This window comes from Sorex araneus, chromosome 2 (genome assembly GCF_027595985.1).
Source record: "Sorex araneus isolate mSorAra2 chromosome 2, mSorAra2.pri, whole genome shotgun sequence".
NCBI classification, from domain to species: domain Eukaryota; kingdom Metazoa; phylum Chordata; class Mammalia; order Eulipotyphla; family Soricidae; genus Sorex; species Sorex araneus.
This window is the reverse complement of record NC_073303.1, coordinates 68,568,169-68,584,012: the sequence shown is the minus strand read 5'-3', so window position 1 is coordinate 68,584,012 and position 15,844 is coordinate 68,568,169. Positions and strand designations below refer to the sequence as shown.

General features: G+C 49.3%; 1 protein-coding gene across 1 annotated transcript in view; it reads right to left on the bottom strand.

The window, feature by feature from the left end:
* Nucleotides 1-15,844, bottom strand: part of ZNF704 (zinc finger protein 704) — a 214,449-nt gene that overhangs the window by 20,983 nt on the left and 177,622 nt on the right. Inside the window, exons 5-6 of the mRNA XM_055124927.1 lie at nucleotides 7,285-7,385; nucleotides 899-1,166 (exon numbers count right to left, since the gene is read on the bottom strand). Coding sequence (XP_054980902.1) covers nucleotides 899-1,166; nucleotides 7,285-7,385 — 369 coding nt within the window. The remainder of the gene's footprint in view (nucleotides 1-898; nucleotides 1,167-7,284; nucleotides 7,386-15,844) is intronic.

Below are 15,844 nucleotides of genomic sequence, written 5' to 3'. Positions count from 1 at the left end.
AAGGTAATGAAATTTATTGAAAAACAAATCATCTTCTAAAGAGTTCATGGTTTCTGGGGGGGGAAAGGAGTTTCAGCCATGTCCTGTATTTTCCGACTGTAAGGTCCTACCAGACCCGAGAATGGATATCAGAATTACCTGGAGGTCTGTTACATTGCAAACTGCAGGTTTCCAAGCTCAGATTCCACAGGTGTGGGGTGACAGATACTTTATGTTTTTATCATGTTTCTAGGTGATGCTGAGATCATTATAGAAGAATCCTCACAGTTAGGGAATCCTAACCCTGACCTGCTCTGTGAGGGTGAGTGACCAATCCAGAAAGCAGGGCATGAAGTTCCAGATTTAACATGCAGGATGATTCTGTGATTATGCCAAAGGTTTTCCATGCTGACCTTGTCATTCATTCTATTTTTCACTTAACCAACAGAGAGCGTACCAGGCTCTCTTCTAAGGGCATTAAGCCTTAAGGATTTTAATCTTTTTTTTTTTTTTTGCTTTTTGGGTCACACCCAGTGATGCACAGGGGTTACTCCTGGCTCTGCACTCAGGAATCACCCCTGGTGGTGCTCGGGCGACCATATGGGATGCTGGGAATCGAGCCCGGGTCTGCCGTGTGCAAGGCAAATGCTCTACCCGCTGTGCTATCGCTCCAGCCCCAGATTTTAATCATTTTAACAAGCTCTAAGGGATGGGGGCTGTTCCGGTCAGCACTGGGGGGAGGCTAAGAGCCCACAGACACTGGCCTGTATCAGATCTCGGCCTTAAAAGGAGAAAAAGAAATGAATCTTTTCTCTGAGTCTTTACCAAGTCTTTACTCTCTACTGAGTGTCTCAGGGGCCAGAAGGTTCCTGGGTTGGGTTAGGGACCCGAGGGTCCTCTCCGGGCCCCCACTAGTTACCTGGTAAGCGTGGTCGGTGTGCACGAGGTAGAGGGTGGTGGGGGCCGAGCGGCTCAAGGGCGTCATCAACTTCGGTTCAGTTTTGGCACAAGGAGTGTCCGCTCGGCTCGAGTCGGGGATGGGGAAAGTGGGAGGCGAGGCCAGGGACTGGGAGGGAGAGACGGGGGCCAGGCTGCTCAGCCCGTCTGCCACCGAGTCTGTGTTGAGCTTGATCTCCGTGTAGTAGAAGTCCTCTTCCCCGTCACTGTAGTCGGAGTCACCGACGCGCCTAAGGAAGGACAGAGCAACAGCCGTCTCATCACACAAAACACTACGCGCCCTCCAAATTTTATCAGATGTTATGCATGCTGCTTCCTCTTTGTGGATCACTCTTCTTCTTCTTCCTCTTTTTATTTTATAAAGTAGTTCACAGTATTTCATGACATTTAATATTCAAGCACCAATCCCACACCATCACACCTTCCCACCACCATATTTCGGGTGTTTCCATCCCGAACCCCAATCCCTGCCCGAAAGCAGAACTGAAATATTATATTTTGTATTGTTTGTTATGAAAAGCCACTGAAAATGCTACAAAAACGTATTCTTAGAGGAAAGAGGGTGAGGATTGTTGTATTCCACCCAAGGGTCACTGAGCCCTTCTATAAGAGATCACTAACATGTTGTTAGAAGTGGAGCCTTCGGTGCTTTTATACCTACATCTGTAAAAAAAAAATTCCCTCTATGATTGGCTGCCTCCTACTTTGAGCTCCATCAAATGTGGTGCGGGACTCTTAAGAGTATGGGTAAGGTGTGTGGTGTGGTGTGAGGTGTTGTGTGGCCGCAATAGGTGGACTTCTTTCTTGTAGCACTTAACCCAAAGCTCTTCTTTTAGGTATGTTCCTCTTTAACCTTTTGGAGCACACCTGGTGGTGCTCAGCACTGATTCCTGGCTCTGTGCTCAGGGGACCATATGTATTGCTTGGAACTGAACCAGAGTTGGCAGCATGCACGGGAAACGCCTAACCCCCTGTCCTATCTCTCTGGCCTCCTCCTTAACCACTCTTTGTTTGGGGCGACATCTAACTATGCTCAGGGCTTACTCCTGGTTCTGTGCTCAGAGATTACTCTAGTAGTGCTTCGGAGACCACATGTGATGCAGGGATAGAACCAGGATCAGTCACATCCGACCCCCAACCTTTTAAAGCAGTTAACACATTGACATTGGTGTGTATCCCACTGACTCACAATGTGGCTTCATGAACACAGAATGCAGTGTCAGCACCAGCCTGTTAACCAATCAACCAACCAATCTATTGGTCATTCAGCAGCAATTTACTGGGGATCTACTATGTCTAGGCACTACTTCTGAGTTTCCACATCACACAGCACATAGACAGTAGAGTTCCCTGATGAACTTGAAAGTCTAGTGGGAAAGATAAGAGTAGCATAAAGAAATAGGTATTTAATATATTGAAAGTTGTGTAGCTGTATCTCATGGTGATTCAAAAAAAAACAGAAGAAAGGAACCATGTGTCATGGTGGGGATCAAACTGAGGCCGGCCATAGGCGAGGTCTTCCCCTGGTACTATCTCTTTGGCCACCCGTAATTTTAAAAATCCTTTATCTTCTCCTTAAAGCTGGTTCTCTAGGGCTATGATATGTTCATCTTGGGTCCTTTTATACATCAGGGTACCTGCAGAGAGAAGGCATCTGTTCAATGCTGACTGGATAAGTGCAGCTGGCGCTGCGGACACGAGTCCTGGCACCAGATTCTTGGGTCAGAACCTGGCGCCTCCTGTGTCTGACCTGTTCTCTTCATGGGTTCCTCACCTCAGGATCTTTGCTGATAAAATGAGGTTGATCTGAGTTTTGCTTGTGGTGTGGGTTAAATGAACATGTACATAGTCCCTAGACATGCTCCTGGCACATAATAAGCACGAAGGACTTATTAAATGCATCGATGTTAGACGGCCTCCATGTCTCCCATTCTCAAGAAAAGTGTCTTGGTGCTTTAAAATTTCTTCCTAGGTCATGTAAAATAATAATTTTTTCATAGAAAGTCTTTTTAAATTTTTAAAACAAATTTGTATTTATTTATTTATTTTTTATTAGTCACCATGAGATACGGTTACAAGCTTTCATGTTTGAGTTTCAATCATACAATAATCAAACACCCATCCCTCCACCAGTGCATATTCCCCACCACCAACATCCCCAGTATACCTCCCTTTTCCAACTCTCCCCCTGCCTCCATGGCAGTTTCCCCCATACTCTCTCTCTACTTTGGGGCAGTATGGTTTGCAATACAGATACTGAGAGGCCATCACGTTTGGTCCTTTATCTACTCTCAGCACAGATCTCCCATCCCCAATGATCCCTCCAACCATCAATGACTTAGTGATCCCTTCTCTATCCCGGCTGCCTTCTCTCCCAGCTCATGAGGCAGGCTTCTAGCTATGGGGCATTATTCCTGGCCCCTGTGTCTACTGTCCTTGGGCGCCAGTCTCATATTATGTTATTTTATATTCCACAAATGAGTGGAGTTCTTTCATAGAAAGTCTTGAGGAACATAAATGTCCATACCCTTGAAAATACTTTTCATTTGGTTAATTTCGCAAAAAGTGGTACAAATCTGCAACTTGTCTTTACGTGCTGACTGAGCAGAGAGCCCTGAGAGGCCCCCTTCCGTGGGGCCCCCGGTATGTCACGGATGCCTCCGGTAGCAGCAAGTGCTTGGAATATCTAGTTTTCCTACTCACGGTTCCTCCATGGGACCCAAAATAAATTTTCCTCCTCTCCTTGGCCAAATCCGTGCCTCGTCCCAGCTTCTCTCCATCTCCCCCGAGCTGTCAGGCTGTGGCGTCTGGGGAGGTTTCTCGCTGCCCGATCAGGCCTGGCCCAGCTTGGCTCTCTGACAAACATGCCGTCCAGGACCCCGGGGAGCCGGTGAAGAATCTGCGTCTGTTCTATTCCTGTCCCCACTTCCTTTCCAGGAAGGGGCAAGCCAGCCCACCAGCGGCCACGAGTTCTGCTCACAGACACGCAGGCCTGGGGCAGACTGTGTCCAAGCCGGGGAGCAATGGGGATCCACGCTCTAACACTCTGGTCGGCAAGAGCGGAGTGAGATTTCTTTTTTTTTCATTTTATTTTTTTTTATTTTTTTTACGGAGTGAGATTTCAGAGGACACAGGGAGGGGCAGGAGTGGGAGTCCAGAGGGGAGGGTGTTTGCCTTGCACACGGCCGACCTGGGTTCGATCCCCAGCATCCCATATGGTACCCTAAGCACTGCTGGGAGTGATTCCTGAGTGCAGAGCCAGGAGTAACCCCTAAGCATTGCCGGGTGTGACCCCCAAACAAACAAACAAACAAATAAAATAAAATAAAGATTAAAAAAAAAGAGAGAACACAGAGCACTTCATTTTTTTTTTTGATTTTTTTGTTTGTTTTTGGTGTTTGTGTTTGTATCTTCAAGGCTTTCTCTGCTCAGGAGGCCTGGGGTCGCCCTGGCAATTCTCGGTCAGCCAAGGCCGACGGTTCAAGGCACTCCCAAGCAGTGCGGGATGGCCCCGAAGTGCCGGTATACCCGGGCCCCCCAGGTGTTGCTCTGGGAACCAGCCGGTGCTGGGGATCAGAGCCAGGTTGGGCACAACTGGGCGTGCATCCTAGCCACGTGCTTGGCCAGCCCCAACAGGGTGACTCTTTCTGCCTTTAGGGCCACACCCGGTGATGTTCAGGACTGACTCCTGGCTTTGTGCTCAAGGATCACTCCTGGCGGGGCTCGAGGGACCACATGGGGGGTCTGGGGTTCGAAACTGCTGTACTACAACATCCGCCCCAATCGGGTCCCTTTTCTGCCGGGCTGGAACACGCCAGAGAGATTCCCGGTGAGCTCTGATGTGCTCCGCTTCCTCCCACCCCCCAAAGCCACGCCTGGTGACAAATGTCACATCATCTGATGGTCACAAACCTGAGCTCATGAATGAAGCGCAGGGGGCGGGGGTGGGGGCTCAGGCCCCGCTTAGCCGCCGCACTCAGCCAGGCTGGGAGGGCTGAGAAGCTCAGCTCACAGGCCACTTCGAGCGTGTGGGGAGAAGGGAGTCCTAGGCCAGCAAACGTGGGTGTGTTGTGAGTTCTCCCTGCCGTGAGAGCACTCGAGCTGGGAGCCCAAAGGAACGTGTGATGCCACTCGCAGTCTATATGATACATACAGACGGACTAGGTTCTGGCGTGGTACTGAACAGGATTTAATTTTTCTGGGCAGATGGACTTGAAAACAAACACCCCTCCCCCTCCCCCTCCCCCCCATTTTAGTCTGGGGCAGTTCTCTGTATGCCTTTAAATAACTCAGAGATGTTTTCACGGTGAGCTGTCCTGCCGGTTGGGCCTGAGGGGGTGCCTGGGTGGGATTCCTCCCCTGAGGAGTCAGGAGCGGAACCGGGAACCGGGGCTTTCTGTTCTGTGGTGTCTCGGCGGGGTATTTCGTGGGAGATGCAGGGGACGCTGGGCCCCGAGGCAGCGCTGGCCCGCTGGCCTCTGGGAAGGCCTGGCCCGGCCCGCAGGGTCAGTCCTGGCCGCTCCCCGCCCCACACCAGCAGAGTCGCCGGAGAGTCGGTGTGTGTTTTCTTTTTTTTCTACCCCCTGCTCTTTTTTTTCCAGCGTTATAAACCATGGTGCCAAGTAAAAAAACGAAAGAGTTGATTTAAAAAAAAAATTTCTTTTAAAGAAATTTTCAGGATTAATACATCAGGGTTTCCCCCCGTCAATCTGACCTATTGTTTTAGTGCAATCCCAGTCCAAACCCTAGAAGACCAGTATGACAACGGGAGTTAGAAATGGTCACTCTGGACGAGAACTGAGTGTTGGAAGTAGGTTAAATGGATATACATGATAACCTTTCAATATCTGCACTGCAAACCATAACGCCCAAAGTGAGAGAGAGAGAGAGAGAGAGAGAGAGAGAGAGAGAGAGAGAGAGAGAGAGAGAGAGAGAGAGAGAGAGAGAGAGAGGGAGACAGAAAGAGAGAGGGAGAGAGAGACAGGGAGAGAGACAGAGAGAGGGAGGGAGGGAGGGAGGGAGGGAGAGAGAGGGAGGGAGGGAGGGAGGGAGAAAGTGAGTGGGGGTGGCTGGCTAGAGGGAAACTGAGGTCACTGGTGGTGGAAGTGTACACTGGTAAAGGGACGGGTGTTGGAACAATATATGACTGAGCCCAATCATGAACAACTTTAACTGTGTATCCGACTGTGATTCAATTAAAAAAATAATCTACCACTTTTAAGAAAGGATGCATTTGCTAAATTTCTCTCGAGCTGGACAAAGTGAGCACATAATTAATTCTCAACTTAAGAGGCTCTTGGTAAAGAGTTTGGAGGTGTGGTCTTGGGGGCGAATTTGCTTTCTGCACACGGGTTATGACTGACAACTTCTCCAGGTCCCGACTCAATCCCAGATGCCAGGGTAAGACCGACTCTGAGACCGTTGATTCGGCCAGTGAAGACGGCTGAACCACCACCCCCTCATGTGGCCCCTCCTGGCTCTGGCTCTGAGGGCTCAGTTAGCCCTTTCCTCAGAAAGAGTCTCACATAACACAGAAGTATGTTTTGTGCAGGAAGAGGGCTTAGCTGAGCAAGAGAGGACGGGAGAACAGGGCAGCCCTGCTCTTCCCTTCCCTTCCCTTTGCTTCCATCATCGTCATCATTATGGCAGTGCTCCGGGGTCACGTTTGTAGGGGTTGGGGGGGGCAAACAGCCCTGTCATTGCTCTTCTTTTTCCTTTTTTGACCACACCCAACTGTGTTCACGGTTTACCCCTGGCTCTGTGCTCAGGGGGACCGTGTGCAGGTGTAGGAGATTGAACTGGGGCTGGCCGCACGCAAGGCCAATGCCTTCAGCGCTGTTCTGTCTCCCAGCCCCATGTACTTCACTGTTGACCCTCACACAGGGAGCTGCAGGACGGGTGACATGATTAGCTTCATTTCAAGGGGGGACCGGGACTCAGATCAGGGACTTGCTTAACATCTCTCGGTAAGGCAACCGGGAAGTCTCTGCCCCTTGATTTATTGGCTTAGATTTTAAAGCCACAAGCTCAAATCTCAGAGTTCAGTGATGACTCTCAGCTCAGTGCTCGGGGTCACTCCGAATGGTGTTCGGGGACCACGAGGTGCAGGGTATGGAACCTGGGTCCTGTCCATGCAAGGCCTGTGTCCCGTCACGTATTTCTCCAAGCACAAGACTTTGTCCCTTAAGATTCACATTCTTCCCACTGTGCCACTTTGGGATTGGTTCCCTGCAGTGGCCGAATAGTGATGAGGGAGAGAGACCAAGTCTCGGTACTGCGTGCGGAACTGGAGATGGGCGGTGGGGCTCTGAAGGCGGTGGCCTGAAGGCGGAGGGGGGGGTGCCTTACCCGAGATGAATAGTCCGGATGTGCTTCTGGATTCCCACTGCAGTGCTCAGCACCTTCCCACAGTTTTTCCAGAGGCATTTAAACATCACCTTCATGGAGTTCTAGGAAGGAGAGAGAAAAGTTCCATTAAAATGAAAACCCATCAAGATTATTTCTGTCACCTGAACATATTTCCCTCTCTTTAGAACCGTTTCCCGTCCTCTTGACTATCAAGAGCTGAGCGCACCATTTGAGCCCTGCCGGGGATCTGGCTGACGTCAGAGCACCCCCATCCTTCACAAATACCGAACCCTGCTAGAATGTTGAGTTCACATCTACTGAGGTAATCACAGTGTCATTTAGGTGTGATCTAAATGTACCCAACATTTTGTGAGCACAGAGCAGGTACAAGAGTTTATATTATTTAATTCTAGAAGAAAAGCAAGCAGCTGACCCAGTTATTAAAATAACAAGGTTTTTTTTTATTTTAAGTACTATAATTCATTTTATTTTTGGCATCTTGGATCACACCTGGCTCAAGGTTTACTCTCTGGCTCTGTGTTCATTTCTTTTTTTTTCCTTCCCCAAACTTTATTTATTTATTTATTCTTTTAAAATTTTATTTATTTTTAATTAGTGAATCACCGTGAGGGTACAGTTACAGATTTATACATTTTTGTGCTCATGTTTCCCCCATACAAAGTTTGAGGACCCATCCCTTCACCAGTGCCCATTCTCCACCACCGGTAAACCCAGCATCCCTCCCACCCTCCCCAATCTCATCTCCCCCCACCCCACCTGCTACCGTGGCAGGGTATTTCCTTTTGTTCTCTCTCTCTAATTAGGTGTTATGGTTTGCAATAGAGGTGTTGAGTGGCCACTGGGTTCAGTCTCTAGTACACATTCAGCCCGCATCACCCTTCCCCCGCATGGCCTCCGATCGCATTATACTTGGTCATCCCTTCTCTGAGTTGGCCTCTCCCCAGAATGTGAGGCCAGCCTCCAAGCCATGGAGTCAACCTCCTGGTACTTATTTCTACTATTCTTCTATTCTTGGGTGTTAGTCTCCTACTCTGAAAATAACAAGTTTTTTGTAATAACAAAAAGCTTCAGAGACCTGGGCCCGATGAGAACGCTATTAGCTATTTGGGTCTCCCAAAGAGGAATCGAAAGAGCTATGCTTGGAGTATCACATTTCACTCAAGTGAGAGAAGAAATCCAGAGTTCCGATCTCCATTAACGATCAAGAATCAGGGGTGCTGTCTCATTGGCCAAGGCATTGAAAATCAGATGGGCCGGACACATAATGCAATTTAGAGACGATCGCTGGACCAGAGCTGTTACTGACTGGATGTCACGGGACGTCAAAAAACCGTGTGGCTGCCCACCTATGAGATGGTCAGACTTCTTCATCAAAACCCTGAATGGTTTGAGGCTCTTCGTGTTCCTGGAGTGAGCAGATACCATTGGGCTACACTAGCACACGACGGGGATGAATGGAGACGTTACTGGTGCCTGCTCGAGCAAATAGAAGATCAACGGGATGACAAGTGATACAAGTGATTTGTAGTAACATGTGTACTCTTTCACGTACTAAATCTTGAGGTCTTGGTGCTGGGGAGAGAGCACAGAGGTTAAGGTCTTTCCCTGCCTTGCATGCAGCTGACCCTGGTTCTATTCCTGGTACCTCTTAAGGCCTCTGGAGCACTGTGGGAGTAATCCCTGAGCACCTGAGATGCAAACCCTGAGCACCACTGGGTGTGGTTCCAGAACGAAACAAAGAAAACACAAGACCTTGAAGTGGGTCTAACCACTGTGCTTTCAAAGTGGTGTTTTACACACATGCCATCTCACGACACCTGTTCAACCACAATGGGGTGGGCAATTATCCATTTCTGGCAGAGTAAAGTCACAGGTGGCATTGATGAGGTTTGCTGTCTTTGATCATCATTGCGGGAAATTATGGTTGCGTGAGTAATGACAGCAAATATACATCCTCAGCCCGCAACCCAAATTCCCCGATGCTCTTGAGTTCTGCTCACCACTTCGGGGAGGTGTGGCTTCTGGTGTAAAGCCGTGCATACGAGCGGGGTGGGGCACCTCTGTCCTGCCATTTGGGAATCTACGACATCCTTTGCAGGCCCTAAGCAGACAGATGGGGCTTCAGCCTGCTGGAGCAGGAGAAGGAGCCCGCTGTCCTGACGGACTGTGTGGGCCCAGCGGTCCCCTGTCCCCCAGGCTCAGGGCAGGGGGGCAGCACACACAGCTCTGCCCTGTCCCCCATGGCTGCACCCTGTGCACGTCGGGCTGCTCAGGCCACGCCCTGTAGCCGTGGGCAGTGAGGAGCCGGAAGAGGATGTGAAGAAAGTCAAGAAGCAAAGACTGGGAGATTTTATTTATTTATTTATTTATTTATTTATTTATTTATTTTTGGGTCACACCCGGTGATACACAGGGGTTATTCCTGACTTGTGCACTCAGGAATTACTTTTGGTGGTGCTCAGGGGGACCATATGGGATGCTGGGAATCGAACCCAGGTTGGCTGAGTGCAAGGCAAATGCCTTACCTGCTGTGCTTTTGCTCCAGCCCCATGACCGGGGGATTTTAAAAGTATGGAATCCTGGAGGGTCTGTGCTTACTCCGAAGGGGCAGGTCAAAGGCCTGAAGAAACAGCACAGTGGGGAAGGCACCTGCTTTATACACGGCTGACCTGGGTTCATCCCTGGCACCACAGATGGTCCCCACATCCCCTCGCCCCAACCCCTCGGGAGTGATCTCTGAGCACAGAGCCAGGAGTAGATCCTGAACACTGCCACATACGGTTTAAAGAATAAGACAATTCACACGTCCCAGGCTTCATGGTTTCCTGAGGCCACTGATTTAAACACGTGGAATATACGATGAGTAAAGCGGATAGCCGAGGCCCTGCCCCAAGCCCCAGAGATGCACTCACAGACAGGAGTTCTTAGTGTTTTTTTAATTCAAACCACATTCATGAGCAAATTCTCATGCTAGAAATCCTTTCTGCCCATTTACCAAAAGGAGAAAAACTACACTATAAAAATAGCTTGCACTTAAGGGAATTAATGACTCAAATCCAAATTACAGGTACGCTATAGCCCAAATATCTGTCTGGAAATCAAGCCACGTTAGATGACATCACTTTCTGATACACTTCAAATCTTTCTGCTGAGAATGTTCTTTCATTCTTGAAAACAAAATACTTCCTCTGCAAGGAATATTCTAGGTGCTAGGGATAGAAAACGAGGAAAGAAAATGGCTCCTTTCCAAGAACTGACATTCTTGTGGGGAGAGATGGGGAGACTAATCATTGGTGATTGTCTGAAAAAGGAGAAGGTGACTGCGGCTGACCGGGGCTGCTTTAGGTGAGATGCAGCTTCTTCTGAGCTAGAAACTGCAGGTTGGGGAAAGAGCCAGTCATATAAAGAACGAGAATTTTCCAGTTGAGGGAAGAGTTAACGCAAAGCCTCAATATGGGAAAAGGCTCGACATGCAGAGAGGCAGGAGAGTGAGAGCAATGTGTCTCAGAGAAGGTACGGGGCAGTGGAGGAAGGAGCACGCAGGCCTTGGACGCGAAGGTGAATTTTATAAGAGAATAGAACAGCTCCTAAAAGGGTTTAAGCAGGTGAGGGACATTATAGCCTTTACCGCTTAAATAAAAAAAAAAACCTTCAAATGGGGCGAGAGCAAATGAAGCTGTTGCAGGTTAGAGAATACAACCATTTAGAAGAATGTTGGGCAGTGAGGATGAGACACAGGTCCACGTCTAATAATGTTGAGGGGCTGAATATGAAAAATGATTCAAGGGATGCTTGGGTCGTTTGTTGCTGTCTTCATGCTACACCTGGCAATGCTCAGGGGTTATTCCTGGCTCAGTGCTCAGGAACTACTCCTGGAGGTGCATATGGCCTGTCTCGGATCAAACCTGGGTTGGCTGTGTGCAAGGCAAACTTCCTACCCACTGTACTATCACTCCAGCCCTCAAGGGATGGTATTAGAGATGAACTCTAGGGCTGGGAACAAGAACAGCAGTTAGGGTGCACGCCGGGCGTGTTCTTTGGCTGAGTTTAATTCTGGTTCCCACATGGTTCCCGGAGCACCTCTGAATGTGGCGTCTTAGGCCCCAGCGTTCCTGGGGTGGGATGAGCAGTTCCTAGGAACACAGGGTTCGAGAATCACATCCACAGGCATTAAGCTGCCAGTCCAGTAGACCAAGAATCACTGGTGGGACCCCTGTGACCGACCCTCCTTGCCTCACCCCCCAAGATGAATTCTAAACACTGGTTCTGTCTGGTTCCTTGATTTTGAGGCACCTGTTTTGTACCCAAGGGAGATGGCAAGTAGGACGTGAGGAGCGTGGCCCTGGCCCTGGAACTTCAAGAACACCTGATTAAAAGCCAGAGGTATAAATTTGGTGCCAGGAGGTTAAGGTTTATTGAAAACTTCGGCCTAGCAGAGACTGCGGGGGGCGGGGGGGGGGACAGCAGGGAGGTGATTAAGTGAGAGCCCAAGACACTGCAGCTTCCAGTATTTCGGGCTGGAAATTGAAAAGGAGGAGAGAGGGAGGGGAGGGAGGGGGAAGGTGACAGAAAAAGGGGGAAAGGAGGGAGTAGGACTGGGAGAGGAGGAGGAGGAAGAGAAGGGGAGGGGATAGGGAGAGTGAGGGGGTGGGGGAGGAGCCGGCAGAGGCAGGGGAGTGGGAGAGGCAGAGAGGGTGGGGACCGGGAATATGGATCAAGATGATGCTATTCCAGGAAGCAAGAGGTCAGCCACTGTGGGGATGGAGGAATAGCACAGCAGGTAGGGCGTTTGCCTTGCACATGGCCGACCCAGGTTCGAATCACAGCATCCCATATGGTCCCTTGAGCACCGCCAGGGGTGATTCCTGAGTGCAGAGCCCGGAGTAACCCCTGTGCATTGCCGGGTGTGACCCAAAAAGCAAAAAAAAGAAAAAAAAAGAGGTGAGCCACTGTGTTGAACAACTGGACAATTGGGAGCATTTCTTGGATGCTGCACATGCAGGTGGCTGGGACACTGACAGAGCAGACTGCAGAGTAGTGGGGTGGAGTCAGGTCTCCACGGGGTGGAGAATAAGTGGGATTGAAAGAAGGGAGAGAGTAAGTGTGGACTTGTCAGAACTGTGGATGCACGAGCAGCTAAGGGGAGTGAATAGAGGTGTGTGATTAAAGTGAATTCTACTCCCCTCCCCCACGCCCCCCATAGTCACAGTCCCTCCCATTTTGTTGTTGAGATGACCAGGGTCACATATACACTTGGTTTGAGTGTGCGCTCGAGCGCACGCGCGCGCGCACACACACACACACACACACACACACACACAATCTTTTTTCAGTGCTGGGATCCAACCCAGGCCTCACGCACGCAAGCATGCACTTTACCACTGAGCCTTAGGTAACCAATATGAAGAAATATGAATAATTTCTTATTTGCTTCCTCCTTTCTTTTAAAATTTTCCGAGTTTCTATGAGAAATACTAGAAGATGAAATAGTCCATAGCATGGTAAACTCCTGGAGAGTAGGAACTCCTCACCGAGCCCTCTGCTCTGGTGCTTAACATAGCACAGCAATAAGTACTTTTTGCCTAGTCTTGGGGAAGTTGTGTTTTAGGGTCCACACCAATAATTCCTACCAGAGATACTAGGGTTTACTCTTGGTAGTGCTTTGGGGACTATCTTAGCCTTTGGGTCTCTCTCTGACCCTAAGAATTCATCATCATCATCATCATCATCATCATCATCATCATCATCATCATCATCATCCCGTTGACCATGGAATTTCTCGGGCAGTCTCAGTAATGTCTCCATTTGTCCTAGCCCTGAGACTTTAGAAGCTTCTCTTTACTTGTCCTTCCCAATGGTGCCACATTGGAGGCTCTTTCAGGGTCAGGAGAATGAGACCCATCATTGTTACTGGTTTTGGCATATGAATACGCCACGGGGAGTTTGCCAGGCAGGAAACTGTGGGCAGGAAACTCTTGGTAGCTTGCCAGGTTCTCCTAGATGGAGAACTAGGCTATAAGCTTCCGGGAGCTTGGTTTAATAATTTCTGAATGTTGGCTATTGATGGCACCGGGGCAGTTTCTGGGTGTGACCGCCTAGCTACTGGAAAATGGGGGATCTGGAGGGAAAAGGCCCAGTCCCGATCTGAGCAGGCTTGAAGATCTCAGCCCTGGGTCCTGCACACCTGGGTTCCTTTGCCGGTTCCTTCATGCATGAGGCTCATCTGAACGTGTGGAGAGGGGCCTTGAGCATGGCTGTGGCTGGGTTCCTAAGGTCTTTGGCTGCCAGGACTCTGCTTGGGGCAGGGAGGGAAATTCAACCCACCCCCTCTAAGGGGTCCTGGTGACAGTCAGGCATGGGGGCAAGAGACTCTGTGTTGCTTTCTTCCAGGAGCTCAGTTTTGTCTCTGGATGTTGGCCATTGATGGGATTACAAGGCAGGGGGTGGGGGGATGGGGGGCGCAGCAGTTAAGACCCTAAGAATTAGTTCTTTAAAATAAGACGTGAAAGAGAAGCATACTCTTTGATACTTGAATTACCCTAGAAATCAAAAGTCACTAGCATAATCATTTCAGCTTGAAGGAAATCCAATGACTTATCTATATGGGCAAAGGGTGTTTTTGCAATCAAACCCAGAGGCTCCTTAAATGGTAGTTAAGTACTTCTCTAAGTTCTCTAAACTACACCTAACAGAAGCAAGTCCTTTATCCACGAAGACTATTCACTGTTATGTTAATGGAGAGCAAACCACGGAAGGAGGAGAACAGGGAAAAATCATTAAATAAACAAGGCCCAGACTGCCACATGGGTCTAAGCGCGTCCAAGGAAGCCAAACCAAGCAAGGCAGCTGGCCGCGCGGCAAGGGCCAAGTCTGAATGTCCCCTTCTGTGCTCCTACTCCGGTTTCTTCCACAAGCTCTGACAGATGCTCAGAGAGACACAATGCCCAAAGCAGACGGGGGCCCAGGGGGGGCGCTGGGCTGGGCTCTCGCACACATTTGTCATCTTGAACTCTGGTAAGGTTTGGGCTACGGGCGGGTTTCTTTGGCCAAGGCTCCCCCCATCGTGGGTTGCCCCTTCTCCCAGAAGGCCTTGACTCTGCGCTTCCACTGTCTGACACGTGGATTCTACTGAGTGTTTTCCTGGTGGAATCCGGACTATCTTGTCACCTAGGAGTGAGATGATGACCACTGAAGGTCACCTTTAGTTCTCAGGGTGGAAAAAAAGTTTGAATTTTGAAGTGTTATATAACATTAAGGGCTGGAGCGATAGCACAGCAGGTAGGGTGTTTGCCTTGCACGCAGCCAACCCGGGTTCGATTCCTCCATCCCTCTCGGAAAGCCTGGCAAGCTACCGAGAGTATCCCACCCGCATGGCAGAGCCTGGCAAGCTACCTGTGGTGTATTTGGTATGCCAAAAACAGTAATAACAAGTCTCACAATGGAGACATTACTGGTGCCCGCTCGAGCAAATCGATGAACAAAAGGATGACAGTGCTATATAACATTATATATTAAAACATTATAACAGTCTACCTAAAAATCATATTCTAGAAAGTATGGGAACATTACTGAACAGCTCACCATAAAGCAGTCTGTTATTGCTGCCTTTTCTGACTACCAAAAAGATCTTCAGGTAGTGATTGGTGTATGTCTGTGCACGTGTGTGTGTGTGTGTGTATGTGTGTGTGGTGTGTATATGTGTGTGTTGTGTATGCATGTTGTGTGCGTATGTGTTGTGTATATGTCTGTGTGGCATGCATGCTGTGTGTGTTGTGTGTGTATGTGTGTATGGTGTGTTGACGTGTGTGTTGTGTATGCATGTTGTGTGCGTATGTGTTGTGTATATGTGTGTGTGGTGTGCATACTGTGTGTGTTGTGTGTGTATGTGTGTGTTGTATATGCATGTTGTGTGTGTATGTGTTGTGTATATGTGTGTGTGTGGTGTGCATGCTGTGTGTGTTGTGTGTGTATGTGTGTATGGTGTGTTGATGTGTGTGTTGTGTATGCATGTTGTGTGTGTGTGTGTGTGTGTGTGTATGCATGTGCTGGGGGGGCACTCACATATCCAAGTTTCCCCAGAGATGCCAAGGTCCAGAAGGGAAGGAGAAGGGCCAATTGTTACTGCAGCCGAAGCTCCACATTGTACCGTTCTTACCCTGCTCCCCGGAGTGTCTCCCCCCGGCAGGATCAGGAGCTCACCCGGACTCTGCACAGGTGTGGGAGGCTGATAAGCGAGTGGATGTATCTGGAAAGTCACTGTTTAGATGCTGCAGGGGTTTTAGTTCTTTCCTTTAAAAAAATAAATAAATTGCTTTTTTTTTTTTTTTTGGTTTTTGGGTCACACCGGCGATGCACAGGGGTTACTCCTGGCTCTTCACTCAGGAATCACCCCTGGCGGTGCTCAGGGGACCATATGGGACGCTGGGATTAGAACCCGGGTCGGCCGCGTGCAAGGCAAATGCCTTACCCGCTGTGCTATCGCTCCATAAATTGCTTTTTATTGTTGACTTAGGACCACACCCAGTGACGCTCAGGGCTT